We start from the raw sequence: 15,826 nt of genomic DNA on the forward strand, positions 1-15,826 counted from the left end.
ATACTTCTCTCTTAGTGCCTTGGGCAGACATTGGGCCATCACAAGTATATATAGTATTATACTAGTAGGCACTACGCTGTCTGTATGCATTTGCATTTAGAAGAGGCAAACTAATATTGTGTATGCCGTTTGATTTGATTGAATAATTGATTGAACATGCACTCCGTAATATTTGATTTGATTTGATTTGATTTATTTGATATATTCAAGATACAGTTAAAAAAGACCAGTACAGAATTGTCAGAATTGCACAAAAAGTCAAAGACTTAATTCCATTGTGGTCTAAATAAATAAATACAGCATATGGTATAGGAAGAAAATGCGTTGACTAAAATCACAATAATGGACATTACAACGACACCATCATAAACAAAACAATAAATACATAATAAATAGATAAATACAGCACTATTCTAGCAATCTAGCTTGCCCATCAGCCAGTTTTTCAACATATTTTTAAAAATGTACTGTATGTAGGACTGGACAAATTTAATTTCCCTTGGGATTTTGTTCCAGTCCTCCACCCCTGTATATTTAAATGAGCTTCTGCCTACCTTATTTTTTAGGTTTGGTAGTTTAAGATCAGCTACACTCGCCCTTGTATTCAAGCTATGGGACTCGTTGACATACGGGAAGTAACCTTTAAAATATGTTGGGCATTTTTCCTTTAAGATTTTATAGACCATAATGAGTCTCAGTTGTTGTATTCGGCCTTCGACTGGAAGCCAATTTAATTCTCTAAAGTGGTTAGCACCAATGTGGGTTCTTGGGGAGAGATACAGAACTACCCGCATTAGTTTATTTTGTGATGTCTGTAGTTTATCTTTGGTATTTTTAGATATACCGCTGTACCAGGTTAGGCAGGTGTAATCAAAGTGGCATTGGACTAATGCTGAGGCCAGTGTCCTCATAGTGGTTCTGTCTAGGAATTTGGCGATCCTAGCTAGGAACTTTAGTCCTTGCGTGGATCTTGCCAATAACTGAGTGAGCCACACTGCACACACACACACACACACACACACACACACACACACACACACACACACACACACACACACACACACACACACACACACACACACACACACACACACACACACACACACACACACACACACAGAGAGAGACGTGGCACATTTATTGTAGGATGTAATGCTAGTTATATTAGTAGAGGTCCTAACTTGATAAAGAATATAGTTCCAGCTGTCTATTGTTTGATAGTTAGCACCATTTAATCTAGCTGTAGAAAGCTCCATTGTTACAACATAATTTAAATGTGGAGCTTGCCATCCTATATTGCCAACATTTTCTTTGCAGCTGTACTTCCTGTCAGCCAGAAACGCCTCTGAACTGTACTAAAGTTAAAGAATCATCATCATTAAGGAGCAATAATTTGGGACAACAGGGAATATATTTTTGTAATACTTTAGATAGATAATTAGTAATCTGTTCCCAGAAACGTTTGACTGTGGGTGTGGGACATTCCCACCGTTGTATTTACAGTTTTTCACGATTGTTAACACAAAAATCGACTTGGCACAATTTGCACAACCTTCACTTCGTGTACCTAATCGCTCGACACAATTTGCACTACATCACACTCCCTTATCTGCATTAGACTCTGACTTTTCTTCTTTACACTCTGATGTCAATTACACATTACCTTGTTGTCCAAACACTACACACAATGTTCAGTTGTTGCACACACTTCTCACATAAAATCTCAAAGCATCAACCTACAACACACCTTGCTGTCCAAACACTGCACACAAAGAACATTTTTTCGGCTGCATATTTGTGTGCTGTTTTATGTTTGACTATGAAAAAGTAGGCCAACACGGAGTCATTTTACAAAAGGAAAATGGCTCATTCTCCAGAGTCATTGTCATTCATGTGTGTTGCATTTCTATGATTGTGTATTCAATTTTTCACTTCATTGTGCTGTAAATGCTTGGTAGTGTAGCCAATGCTTAGTTGTGTGTACTCAATGAATGGTATGTGTGTCATTTTCAAATATGGCCATGTGTACCAAATGAAAACACGAGTTCCATTTTGGGAACAGTTAAGAGATTTGATGGCAAAGAGTCATCATGGAAAAGGAGAGTCAGGGTTTAGCATTTTGTGTGTGAGGTTTTCAGTTTTGTGTGTGCAGTTTTGAGAATGCCGTTAGGTTGTGAAAAACTGTAAAGAACAAAGTGTAGTTTGGTGATATATAGCAAGTCTCATTTTAGCTATATGAGGGGTTAAATAAAATGAATCTGATGATGATTTGGGTTTCAGGATGCCATAATAATATTCCCCCAAACTCTGGTCCAATTAATACATTGATGCTGATACCATCTGCACACTGCACAACTGCACGAAATTGATCAGATACTACTTGTAACTTTGCCTTTTTTAATATAAATATTTTGGGCAATGTGCTGAATGAATGGGCAGAGGTGTACTGCAGTTGATGGGAGCACAGGGTGGACACAGCTGCTTGTTCCACTAGCGACGAGCATATGTATTTTGGCGCGTTTCTGTCCATGTGATACGATCTACAGAACAGATGACACAGTTCAACATGAACTGACAAAAACTGACAAAAGTGACCGCTTCTGTAACAGTCATACTTCTCTCTTTTTTGTCTTTGCACACACACATGACATTTATTTTTGTTTCCTCATACTGAAGGTTTATAAGCAGAGACCAGATACTGTGGACTGTACACATCAGGACACATCTGGCACTTTGTCACTGCACAGAATCAGCTCAGCTCTCTACAAGGTGAGACATTTCACTTTTTTTTTTATCTTGTTGGGGGTTTATATAGCTAACCTGCTTTACAAACTACAACTTTAACCACTTTAAAATCCTGCATACATAGTTGACCTTATTTCTATTCTGTAATTGAATTTATTTTGTACTAGACCTGTACGAGCATTATTTTTGTTTGTTGCAGACATTCTTGTCATCATGCTGATTGTGACTCTCTGTGTTGCTGTGGTGGCTCTGCTGGGAGCTGCAGGTAAGTGCATGAGGGAGTGTGTGTTCTTGTCAAAGCATGCATGCGTATATACAGCACTGTACCTGTACTTTTTATTTTCAAATTAGCCATTTAGCAGAAGCTCTTAATCAAGAGAGATTTATAGTAGGTAAGCTAACACACAAGGTATCAAATGCATACAGACAGCGCAGTGCCTACTAGTATACTATATACTTGTGATGGCCCAATGTCTGCCCAAATATAGAGCACATATGTGGCGGTACATTTTTACCATTGAGCTAAAACACAATTTATAACCTTCAGGTAGTACTTGTCAACCAGTAGTGGCCTACCCTACCACAGGATCTAAATTCAGGGAGACCAAATCAATCAATCAAAATCAATCAATCAATCAATCAACCTTTATATAGCACATAAGCACATTGAAGCACATAAGTGCAATTTAATGGAGGAATGTGCTTTGCAGAAGAAAATTAAATTAAATGTGTGTGTGTGTGTGTGTGTGTGTGTGTGTGTGTGTGTGTGTGTGTGTGTGTGTGTGTGTGTGTGTGTGTGTGTGTGTGTGTGTGTGTGTGTGTGCGTGCGTGCGTGTGCACCTTTCAGATTGTAAGCCAGCCTTTCATGGTGAGTGTACACAAAATATTGTATTACATGTATTGTATTACGCACGTCTTAGACATCGAGCTTCACTTAGACATGTAGTGAGCTTGTGGAATGGCACCGAGCTTCAAAGGTTTTGAAGCTCGCGGTGAGGATGGGCTGTAGAATGTAAATGAGTTACTGCCTGCATGGGAACCTCTGAGGTGTTAACCCATTTAGGCCTGACCTCAACATTTAAAAACAAATCTTCTAAATCCTTCAGTTTTCTGAAATAAATATTTTCACGATTTTTCAAAAATAGCAGACCTACAAGCTCGTAGCGCGCCACTCGGTGGCGCGCTACGAGCTTGTAGATCTGCTATTTTTCAATAGCTAAATTATAACATAATGTTTAAAACACCAAAAGGGGTTCCCGCCTTAAAGCCTCTCTTACAGACAAGCCTCAGACTATAGTCAGTTGAAGTAGACATTGTATCGTATAAATGTTTTTGACCCTGCAAAAAATCGGAGATCGGATATCAGTCATAATTTCAGAATTGTCCACCCCTAGGAAAAAGTAGATGTCCGGTTGGATGGGTTCAGTACGGACGAAGTTGCTTTAGAGTTGAGTGGACATCAAGGACCTGGGCCCAGGCTGAGGTGAGTCTGAACTGGAGTCTGTGAGGAACATTTGCAGTGCGGGTTTACATCCTGTATAGTGCAGTGCAGGGAGAACGTCAGCATCACATCCATTAAATAAAGCACACAATACTTTACATAAGAAAACGATGCCATGCACTGTCCTGGTTTTGCAATATACCTGTATTTTACGGGGCTTTTTTTTTAATTTCTGCAAACCGTTAATAAAGTATTCAATAAATCAACCAATCACTCTTTTTCAAGGCTAACTACATCAGCTCACCAATTTCACAGATGTTTTGCTGTTTCACTGTAGAAGTAGGCATTGCGCGTAGCACTTGCCCTAGCACCGACGACCTTACAGGCGTATGCAAAAAATAGCATTTTATGTAGACTTAGATAGCATTTTATGTAGACTTATAGCATTCTTGTAGACATAGCACAATATAGTATAGTTTCATTATATAGATATTCCACTGTTACGTTCTTAGCTTACATATGATTCAACTACTTTTCATGTATATGATGTATTGCCATGCTTTTGTTCTTGCTTAATGTAAATCGCTCTGGATTAAGAGTGTCTGCTAAATGCCTAAATTGTAAATTGTAATTATAAATTGTAGGCTACTGAAATGAACCAGTCATATGAATATGCAAGGGGTCATCATGCCTATGCCATATGTTCCCTTAGTCACTAAGGCTCATTTAACCTCGCCTCACCAGGCTTTCCATCTCGGAGGAAAGCCTGGTCTGTGTTACAAAATCACCATGTGAACCGGTCTGGAGCGGATGGTAAAATATGTCATGTTGTAGTCATCAGGCAGGAAACCACAAGACGGAATAAGAAAGTACCCATCATAATACTGATTCCGCCTTGTGGTTTCCTGCCAGGTGACTACAAATCATTTACAACATGACGGAAGCATCCGCTCCCGACCGGATGAAAAACACGAAATGGAATGCTGGCTGGTTTATGGGTCATGGTTAGGGTTGAGTTGAGACTAGTGTTAGTTTTGAGGAAACACATAGGGCTTAACATAAGGTACAATAACACTCTGTGATGTAGCTTTGAAAATAAATCAACGTAAAAAATGTGCATTGCATCTGTCTGTGTCTCCATGCAGAGGTACTGTTTGGCGCACGGAGCCAACCTGGCCTCGGTCCACAGCTCTTGGGAACACCGCTTCCTCCAGAGGTTGACCACCCATGCCGCCTGGTTGGGAGGCTCTGACGCAAATCAGGTGAACAAATGCAATGACCATTTTATGTAGGATTAAATTATACAATACATGTGTCAGAATTTAACTCATACTCTGTGTGTGTGCGTGCTCGCGCATGCTTTTATATAATTTCTCAGGAGGGTGTGTGGTTCTGGAGTGATGGGTCGAGAATGGGTTATCGGAACTGGGGCCGAGGAGAACCAAACAATTACGGTGGTAGACAGCATTGTTTGGTGATGAACCACCGTGGCCACGGAGGTAAGTGACAGCACACAATATATTGCATGGTGCAGTGGTATTAGTTCCTGTCCACCACCACGGAGGTTGGTGCACCACCACGTGGTGCAAACGGCTTTGTCGAAGTTGTCGGGCGTCTATGCGATCACTGAGTTGGCCCGTGCTCGCTCGCCGCGGGAGGGAGGGACGGAGGGTGATATTGGTCATTCTAAAACGGTTATTCACAATACTTGATTCTGATTGGCTGGTTTCTGATTAGACCACGTATAGTAAATGTCACGATAATCTACACCTTAAATCAGTTTATATCAATCCCAGGGTGCGTTACAGTGATCCCACATCTCTGTAGCTGAACTAGGGAAGGGGAGTGCTTGATTTCTTTACAAACCCTGGCTGTGTGGGCGTCTAAGCACCACCCTGGCTCCAGGCGACCTTGTAATACAGCAAGTGCATCCTATTTCCTGTCACTGAGAACAGCTGTTCGCTAAATCGCTATGCTATGATGTTCACAGACATATCAGCTGAATCTGGATTTAAAAAAATATGAATTTCTATCGAATAAGTTAGGTACCATGTGACTGACCTAACACATAAGTTGTGTTTCCTCTATGTGTTTGTTTGGCAATGTTTGTCAAGCACACAAAGTGTAACTACTTTTGTGAATTACGCAGTTTTATGATGTTAATATTGCTATATTTGTAACCGTTTTAGAAAAGCAATAAGCCACACGAGGTCCCAGGCTACCTGTATTTTTATAATGTCTGAGAGGGTTGGAGACACTCCGCTGCATGTCGTGTCTCACCACGCCTCTCAGCCGTTATAAAATACATGGTAACCTGAGACCTTGTGGCATATTGCTTTATCATTGCATGTAACAGTGACCACACAGAAATGTGTGTGGGGAGGAATTTGGCAGACTAATTTGGAATTTGGGAAGAAAAAGGGGGTAAAAATAATTATGTCTACAAAAAATATATCTTGCATGAAACTTGTTCTATGTATGTATGTGTGTGTGTATGCGTGCGTGCGTGTCATGGATAACTTGTTCACCATCCACATCTGTCCCTGTGCTCAACAGCGAGGTTGGTGTGGGACGATAAGGCGTGCAGTGAGCGCCATCCCTCTATCTGCCGCGGGAAGATCTGAGCCTGCTGTGTGACATCACAGTCACTGTGTCACAGCCCGGGACATCAAACCAATGACATCATTCCCCCCTTTTTGAAACTAGCTCCTCGCCACTCGTCCTACACACTTCCACTTGGTTTGAGCATAGATATATAAATAATAGAGACGGCACCGGAATTCCCCTCCCATCCACTTGCATTGCATTGCGTCTCTATTATTTATATATCTATGCTCAAACCGAGTGGAAGTGTGTAGGGCGAGTGGTGAGGAGCTAGTTTCAAAAATGGCCGTAGTGATGATGTGGTTGCTTTCCGATTGTGAACCACAGATCAAATAATTGTCGAGTTTATTCCGTGACTGGGCTCAATATTAAGTGCCGACCCAGCTTATATTTGTAACTTCATGTTTGTGTCATTTATGTATAGATGTTGGTGCTATTAAGAAGTTCACTGCCTATACAGTAAATACTCTGTGTTATATAAGAACAGAGATCCTCTTATCAACCAATTACAGTATGTCTCAGGGATGTAGATATTAATACAGTTAATTGGGGGGTAAAATGTGTTATACTATATACTATATGAGGAATGCAAGGTCGTACTAGGACACATAGTATGGGACAGAGGGGCAGGAAGTGTCAGATGACAGAGAAAGAGGAAAAGGCGGGTGTAGCACAGAGCTTGAAGAACTAATGTGTTGTTCCCTATTTCATTCAGTAGAAAATGTAACAGGCGGGATGACGCGTTTAAGTAAGTCCTTGTAATGTGTTATATGGTCGTTAAATGCTCTAAATTCAGTCATAATGATGCGTTTATGCAGTCGCTATATCTGTGAATTAATAGTATGTATTTTGTGTTTCTTTTGTGTTTTCAGTTATTACCTAAACGCCACTAAGCGCCACAGTCTCTGATAACCTTGTAATGATCAGATTTAAGGACAATCAATGCTATTGAACTAGATCTAAACACGGGCCAGACAAGGCAAATAAGGCTTTATACTGTACACAAGTTTAGTAGAAGTATGTTTGTACGTGTGTGAGTGTGTTATGAGATAATAGTAATAAAATGGCCAAAATCAAGTGATTGTTTGCGGGCATTATTGCAACGTCGAGGCTATGTATGTTTGAGTAATATAAATGTTACAATTGGTGTGTGTTAAATCACAATTACCAGACCTGTTTGTTATAACTCCCTTGCGGAGGGTTGAGTCAGTAATTAAGCAAAGCTATGAAACAGCAAAGTTTAGTTATATCCGTACATTAATCAACTTAACAATTTGACAAAACAACAACTGTGATGTGACAAATATCAGTCTGAAATGATAGTCTGCATGTTTCTGAACAAATCAGAAGGTGTTTGTACTTTAATTCTGATTAATCATTAGATATAAATAAAAAGACAATTAGATGATTACATAAATGGTCTGTCCTTGTTTTCATTTGTGGTCCAATACAATTCCTTCCTGTGAAATTCAGAGTGATATCATTGTTATGGGTAGTTACACTATGTATTCACATCACAATGCATAGATAAATTAAGTAACCACTACTACTGCATCCATTCAACTGACAACCTGCCAAACACTTCAGTTAAGAAAACAGTTCAATTTCAGCTACTAAACCCAAACTGTACATGAAATTCTGAACCAGATACAAGGCATAATCTTATCAGTACAAACATTAAAACAAAGCAAACAGAGTGGCTTTAAATAAAGACATAATACTGCTAGCAGGTTTAGGCAAAACAATTTTTAAGTGGTCTGAAAATGCTACTTGTTTGGGGACACAAGTGGATGAACTATAAGTAGTTAACTAGTTTTTCCTTTTCTGCACAATTGTGAATTGTATGTTAATGAGAGCAACCCCAAGTTCAACAAGTGTCTTGCAGGTTGTTGTTGTTGTTTCTACAGTTCATGGTTCATGCATGCTAATTTGTTATTCATCCAGCATTCAGGCGACACCACAATTTGGTGTCGCCTGAATGCGTCTGAATCGATTCATGAACGAGTGCTCTGTGTTAAACCCCAGCTGCGCGTTCTTTTGCTGATGATGCATGCACGAGCAAAACCGCCCCCTGCAGCTTCAACAATTCACAGCTGCTCTGGGGGCTTGGGTATATGTAAGGATTTTTATTCTTATTTTGTGTTGATGCAACATGATTTGAATACAAATGACACAAAAAAACTGAGGCTGAGCAGAATTCTATTGATATAGTTAGATTCAAGTCAATTAGTATGATCTACGTATAGCGTACAGATGCTAAAGGTTCAAGGTTCAAGGTTTCTTTATTTTGTCTCCCAAAGGAGAAATTTGTCTTGGACCCCAAGGACCCGCCCTGCAGCATACAGATACAATACAATACAATACAATACACAATACAAGACAACAAAGGCACACAGTGACCTGTACAACATTTAAATACCACACACCAACATACCTAGTGCAAAAGAGGGGAAGAACATCACCTCAAAACCTTCGACCCCTACCCTGTCTGCCCTCTGCAAGGGCTCTGTTAAGGAGTGTGATTGACAGAGGGACAAAGGAATGCTTGTACCTATTATATTTGCACGCATGGACCTCGTACCTCCTACCTGATGGCATTAGCCGATACTCAGGGTATAGTAAATGGGAGGGGTCGGACACAATTTTCTTAACCTGTCCAATGGTGGTCTGCTCAAAGATTACCTGGGGGGTGATCGGAGGTGTAGACATACCCATGATCTTCCCTGCCATTTTGGCAGGGAAGGTTTCCAAACCAACTGGTTTGGAAACCGATCAGATCAGCATTATGTTTCTACTTACACCAAAAAGTCTTAGCCTCTGGAGAAAATGAAGGAGCTGGTTACTTGTCACATGGGAGTGCCAGTTTATATCACAATCCATGTGCACTCCTAGATATTTATAGGAGGTGACATGTCGTGGCCATGTATGGTGATCGTGGTGTGGTCACCTTGAATGAATGAATTAATGAATGCCTTTATTGCAGACTCAGGGTCCATAGAAAAACATACAAAACACAAAATACAATATACATCCAATAAAAAACAGTCCAAATGTACATGTTAGACAGGCATTTGTGACAGTTATAAATCTTCGTCTTCTAAGGCTAGAGTAGTATCTAGTGCAGCTTTTGACAGGGTTATTTATACTGACGATGATGCTATTCACAGACTCATCCAAGCGACACATGAATCTATGCATTAAGTTCCGAAGAACAGCTTGAAAAGTATTGACTCTTGCAGCCACAAACATTTCACTTGCACTGCACCATCTAGGCTTTTTGAGTAAAATCCTCATGGCATCATTATAAGCTACTTGAAGTTTCTGAATACTTGCTTTTTTGTAGCTTGACCACAAGTGGGCAGTGTAGAGTGGTGTACAGTAAGCTCTAAATAGAGTCATCTTAACTACTTCTGAACACATACTGAACTTGCGTGCGAGGGTATTCTCCTGTGCATACATCCTACGGCACTGTCCGTGAATATCATCATCAACTGTTACTACAGACACGAGAGTGTTAAAAGATTTTTAAAAGTTTAAAATCAGGAAATGTTTGACTTTTGTCCCCTTTTGTTCTACAAATAAGAACAACACTCTTACTGGCATTATACTTGATATCATTCTCAATGCCATATACATATGTCGAGCAGCTGCTGTAGTCCAGCGCTACTTGGGCTCAGTATGACTAAATCATCTGCATACCTCAAATGATTGACAAGATCATTACCTAGCATACAACCAGTGTTACAAGCATTCAACTGTTTCGACAGATCATCCATATATAGATTAAAAAGAATAGGCGACAAAATTCCTCCCTGTCTGACCCCATTGGTGACCCCAAATGGGCCTGATTCACTATTGCCCCACTTGACTCTCATGGTCATGGTTGGCATACCAATAGGCCAAGATCCTAACTATCTCCCCTCTGCTCTGTTAACATTATGGGTAACTCATTCTTAATTTATAACTTATTTACAATGATATTATGACGGGACCATGTTTGATCCGTATTCACTCAGTGATGTGAAAAACTAATTCTGTTCAAAATGTCACCATGCAATTTAATCTTGTAATCGATTGATGATTGACCTAAAACTAAGGGTTTGTGACCTATTTGTATTTATTTGGATCATAGCATGTTAATATTTGACACATCACTGTGTTCGTTGTGTATGTTTCAGTGTTGGCTGCTGTTTTCTGGGAGGCTAACTGCTCATTTTGGGGGAAATCGAGTAAGTACTGTCAACCTTAATGATGTGTTATTGTGTTGTAGTTACTACATACAATATTAAATAATTAGAATATAGGATTTAGGAAATGTTCAATCAAGTATAGGAAGACATGCATTATAATTAGGATTTCAGATTAACGTGTGTGTATTATAATTAGGAATTCAGATTAACGTGTGTGTGTGTGTGTGTGCGTGCGTGCGTGCGTGTGTGCGTGCGTGCGTGCGTGCGTGCAGGCGTGTGTTAGTGCGTGCGTGCGTGCGTGTGCGTTGGTAAACTTGGATTTGCCAGCTGTTATGGGGTGTGGTAAATTCAAGTTACAGCTCCATTGTGGTAAGATATTAGTTTTTTCTATTTTTCAGATAACAGATATTTTACGAACATATATATATATTTTTTTATTTTAAATCATACAAATAATAATTGCAACCGTATGTGCCTTGTGACATCACGCCTCATGACATCACGCCTTGTGACACGTCACACCACCATATATGGCCTCTTCCTCTTCGATGTCTTCCTTTTGACTGATGGTTTGAAGATCAATTATGGAATGTCAGAACAGGTCAGCTCCATAAATGGAGATCTAAGGGTGGCAGCGGTGACAGTGTCTTGAGTGTACAGGGTTTGATGAGGGCCCAGGTAGGGCCGGGCCTTAATTTTCGGGTCTGTTGAGAACTCATGTTTTCGTCGGCTGCCGAGCGTGGCTGCACAAATAACTTTGGGGCAGGCCCGTCTAGAGTTTAAATGGACAGGTATCCGTCAAAAGGGAGACATCGAAGAGGAAGGAATCAACATATGGAATGTCAGAACAGGTTCTGACATATCCATATACTAATATTGATGACATCAGGGATCTCCATACTCCATAATATGTGAGCTTAATTGCGACAGCAAGTGATCCCTGATTTACTATCATCCCTGATGATGTCATAGTGATGTCACGAGACCTACAGTATATATGTCATAATGATATCACGAGACCTGGGCACAATATATTGGGGATTTTGAGTGACAAAAAACGCAAGGTTTCATAGTTAACTGCGACCATCGGTCGCAATAATTCTGTCCACATGACATTAAAATAAATCACACCCGTGTGAAGTGAGGGGCACTCTTATCATCTTACAACATCAATTACAACATGTTTGTTTAAGCAACGGGTGCTAATGTTTGTTTTAGTCCTCAAAACAAACATTACATTTCTCTTTATTGTCTATGGCAATTTACTATCATTTACTATACTGTAAGATGTTTGATGGAGTAAAATAAGTTACTATAAAGCATATTAATGTGATATTTAATGTAATATTAGGATTTGGACGTCACATCGAGTACGGACATCGAGTACGGAGAGAGAGAGAGAGAGAGAATGTTATGGCTTTGAATTCATCATTATTTGTTTTCAATTTGTTTTCAAAATGCTAGATTTGTTTTGATTTGTTTTCAAAATGCTAGATTTTGTGAAAAGGAGTTTTAGTTTAGATGTTTTATGTTGGTTGTATTAGATTTAGTGCTACTTTTAGTTTTTTTTATATATATCATTTTGTAATAATTCTAATATCGTTTAGGCCTATTGTATGGGATTTAGGAAAATATTTTACAAGCTGAAAAACAGTAGCACAAATAGGCGATCTATATAAGGTCACAACATGCTGCATAATGCAACATAATGCAATGTGATTTTGTAGATATGCTAGTTCACTCTCTTTAAAGGCTTTTGATCATTTTAGACAAAAGTGCTTAATTACTGTATATAGTATGTGTTACATTTTAGGGAAATGTAACACATACTATGTCGAGGGAACTGGCTAGTGGTAAGTGAACATTTACTTTACACAATATTTTCTATTACATTTCTAAAGCTTTTGATGCTTTATTTAGACAGTCCAGCATAGAGAGATCTTTGAAACCTTAGAAACTAAACATAATGGAAACGATAAACCATTTCTGATCACATGAGCAATGGCAAAACATATTCCAGTAGAGTCACTCTATACTATGCTTTATATCAACTGTTGAATCATCGACATGAAGTGGGTGAGTGTGTTGTGTATGAATGTGTTCATGTGTTTCTTCTATACAGCTCCTTGACAAAGACACTGGGAGGATCGGCCTCCCATCCATCCAGTATCATTGTCATTCAGAATCATTCATAATACAAGACAATATTGTCTGTAACATTAATCTGTGATCTTCAAATTAAAGTCATGTCATGCAACCACCTGCTTGCTTTTCATGGTGAATATGCTGGGAGCCATATACACATTATACTGGCACGTGCAATCGTGCATTTAAATTTATTTTGAACTCTCTTATTTCCATCAATACACAGTGACAGGCAATTTACATAACATTGAAAGGAATGTTATACATTATTATACAACAGGTGGTTTTGAGGAAGCAATCTCATTGGTTGAAACAGAGGCTTCAAACGAGCATATGGAACACCTAATCAATCAGAAAGATTAAAAAAATGTAGATTTTTAGCAAATATCTTAGTTTTAGGGGTAACTGTTGTATAATTGCAATATTACAATCGAGGGTGTTGCTTTAATACCATGGTCAGTAGTAGTACACCAGATACTAGTAGTTTTGGCTCCGTGGGCAGGTGCCAAGTCCTGCTGGAAAAGGAAGATCAGCATCAACATTAAGCTTGTCAACATACGGAAGCACACATAACATATCATAATAGACAGTTGTGTTGAGACTCTGGACTTGATAAAACACAGTGATGATTTAGGCCATGTTATGTGCATGGTGTTGGTCCACTGACAGTGAAAACATGCTGCTTTTAACACAGCCATCTATCAGGAGGTTCTAGAGTACTTTGTGCTTCAGTATGTTGACAAGCTTTATGGAGATACTCAAAGGCATTGGACCTTCCGGTTGGTTCAAAAACATGCAGGCTATTGTTTCAGACTGATGTGTCACATCACAGTTGTTTTTTGTCGAGTTGTTAAGTTGATTAATTTTGTATTAATTAATTTTGTTCGTTATAGCTGAATGAATAAACATGTCTTTCTTGTAACTCTAGATTTGATTCTACAAGTCTATAGGCCAATGATTCTAGCAATCTATAAGCCAATAGCCATTGATTCTAGCATGCAGTCTATAAGCCAGTACGTATCCAGTGTTCACTTCTAAGCCTCTCCGACTCCAACCTGTGGCTGCTGCTCTGCATGATTGTACAGGCATGTAACAAACACAATTGTACAGTTTTGTTTTATTAAATCAACTCATCGATTCGTTTCAAATCAAATTCCCATGATTAATAGTCATGATGATATTGAATTTTGTCATTATTCTTCATGTCATGTCTATGAATTGATTGCATAGGGCCTAAATGGAAACAAGACAGCAAGGACCTTTTTAGTGCTATCCCTTTGGCCTTTTAGTCCAATAAACTATTCAATCAAATTCAATCAAGTCGTTAATAATGGATTTTAGTCTTTTCTTGGTTAAAACAAGTTCTCTAAGTTGAGTTCTAAAACGATTCTGTCTCATTATGATCTCAATATCTTTGATCTGTGGTTCACAATCGGCAAGCAACGACATCATCACCACTGATGTCATTGGTTTTATGTCCCAGGCTGTGACACAGTGACTGATGTTAGGTATGGACTGATAACTAAGATAAATACTCTAAAAGACCCAACTTGTAAGTACCCAACAGAAAGTACAAAAAGTACTCAGTCTCATAAAACAATGGTTATAAAACCTTTTAGTTATTAAGTTTGGAATTAGCTTTAACAGGAATATTGGTTATGAAAATGTTTAGCCTAATATTAAACCTTTTTAGATAAGGTGCCCAAACCTTATTTGAACCCAAAAAGAAAGACCTTAAAAAGTAATTTGAATACGCAGACGCAAGAAACTTCTGAGAAGTGTTTAAGATTATAACAATATTTTAGTAGGTAATCACTTTACAGAGAAATGTGTTTGGAAAGTACATTACAAAATAATAAAGTATCCAATTGTTCCAAGATGGGTCCGAACTCCTCTTCTGACCGTGGGTAATACATATATAGCCAAAATGACGCAATGTTGTTCCATCAACTGATGTCACACAGCAGGCTCACAATTAGATCATCTTGGCGCAGATAAAGCGCTGGAGCGAGCTGCACCAACCATCGTCCCAGCGCAACCCCCCTGTTGATCACAGAGACAGATGCGGATGTTATCCATGACACATGCATGCATGCACACACATACATACAACAAGTTTCATGCAAGATATTGTTTTTTTTTACTAGCCATAATCATTTTATACCCTTTTTTTCCCCCTCCCCACACACATTTCTGTGTGGCACTGCTGTTACGTGCAATGACCAATATCACCCTCCCTCCTGTGCAGTACCGAATTCACAATAGTAGGGGGCCCTGGGTTAGACAAAATGTCAGGACAGACAGACAGACAGACAGACAGACAGACAGACAGACAGACAGACAGATACTAGTCGCTGTCCATGGCGGGCTTTAGACCGGATCAGGCTTTCCACAGCTACCCCACAAGACAGCAGGCACTGTCTGCAGTGTAGGCAGCAGAGCAGAAGCTCTCAATGTCTTAACCGTAATACAACTAAATATACAATAACTAAACACAAATCTCACTTGAATTGGATTGCAATACTTTACAATTTCAGCATAAAAAAAAGTCAGGGGCCCCTGGGCTGCAGCCCACCCTAGCCCAACGGTAAATCCGGACCTGCTCCCGCGACCACGGGCCAACTGATCGCATAGACGCCCCAGAGTGTATAAGGAGAGAGTGGCGACACTTATACACTCACTCTGAAACGCCCGACAAAGC

At 39.4% G+C, this 15,826-nt stretch overlaps 2 protein-coding genes across 2 annotated transcripts in view; one reads left to right on the forward strand and one right to left on the reverse strand.

Moving 5' to 3' along the window:
* The first annotated feature begins 2,676 nt into the window (after positions 1-2,676).
* On the forward strand, positions 2,677-7,867 carry LOC306916086 (ladderlectin-like). Its single transcript, XM_079493820.1, has 7 exons — positions 2,677-2,769; positions 2,945-3,010; positions 3,593-3,613; positions 4,140-4,228; positions 5,332-5,448; positions 5,565-5,685; positions 6,743-7,867. Exons 2-7 carry the CDS (start codon positions 2,959-2,961, stop codon positions 6,808-6,810), a joined length of 468 nt encoding a protein of 155 aa, XP_079349946.1. The 5' UTR covers positions 2,677-2,769; positions 2,945-2,958; the 3' UTR covers positions 6,811-7,867.
* A 7,233-nt stretch (positions 7,868-15,100) lies between these two features.
* The window catches only part of LOC306916710 (ladderlectin-like), a gene marked incomplete at its 3' end in the record, with an annotated part of 3,808 nt that continues 3,082 nt past the window's right edge, over positions 15,101-15,826 (reverse strand). Inside the window, exon 6 of the mRNA XM_079494727.1 lies at positions 15,101-15,168. Coding sequence (XP_079350853.1) covers positions 15,101-15,168 — 68 coding nt within the window. The remainder of the gene's footprint in view (positions 15,169-15,826) is intronic.

This window comes from Electrona antarctica (genome assembly GCF_951216825.1).
Source record: "Electrona antarctica genome assembly, chromosome: 23".
Lineage (NCBI taxonomy): Eukaryota > Metazoa > Chordata > Actinopteri > Myctophiformes > Myctophidae > Electrona > Electrona antarctica.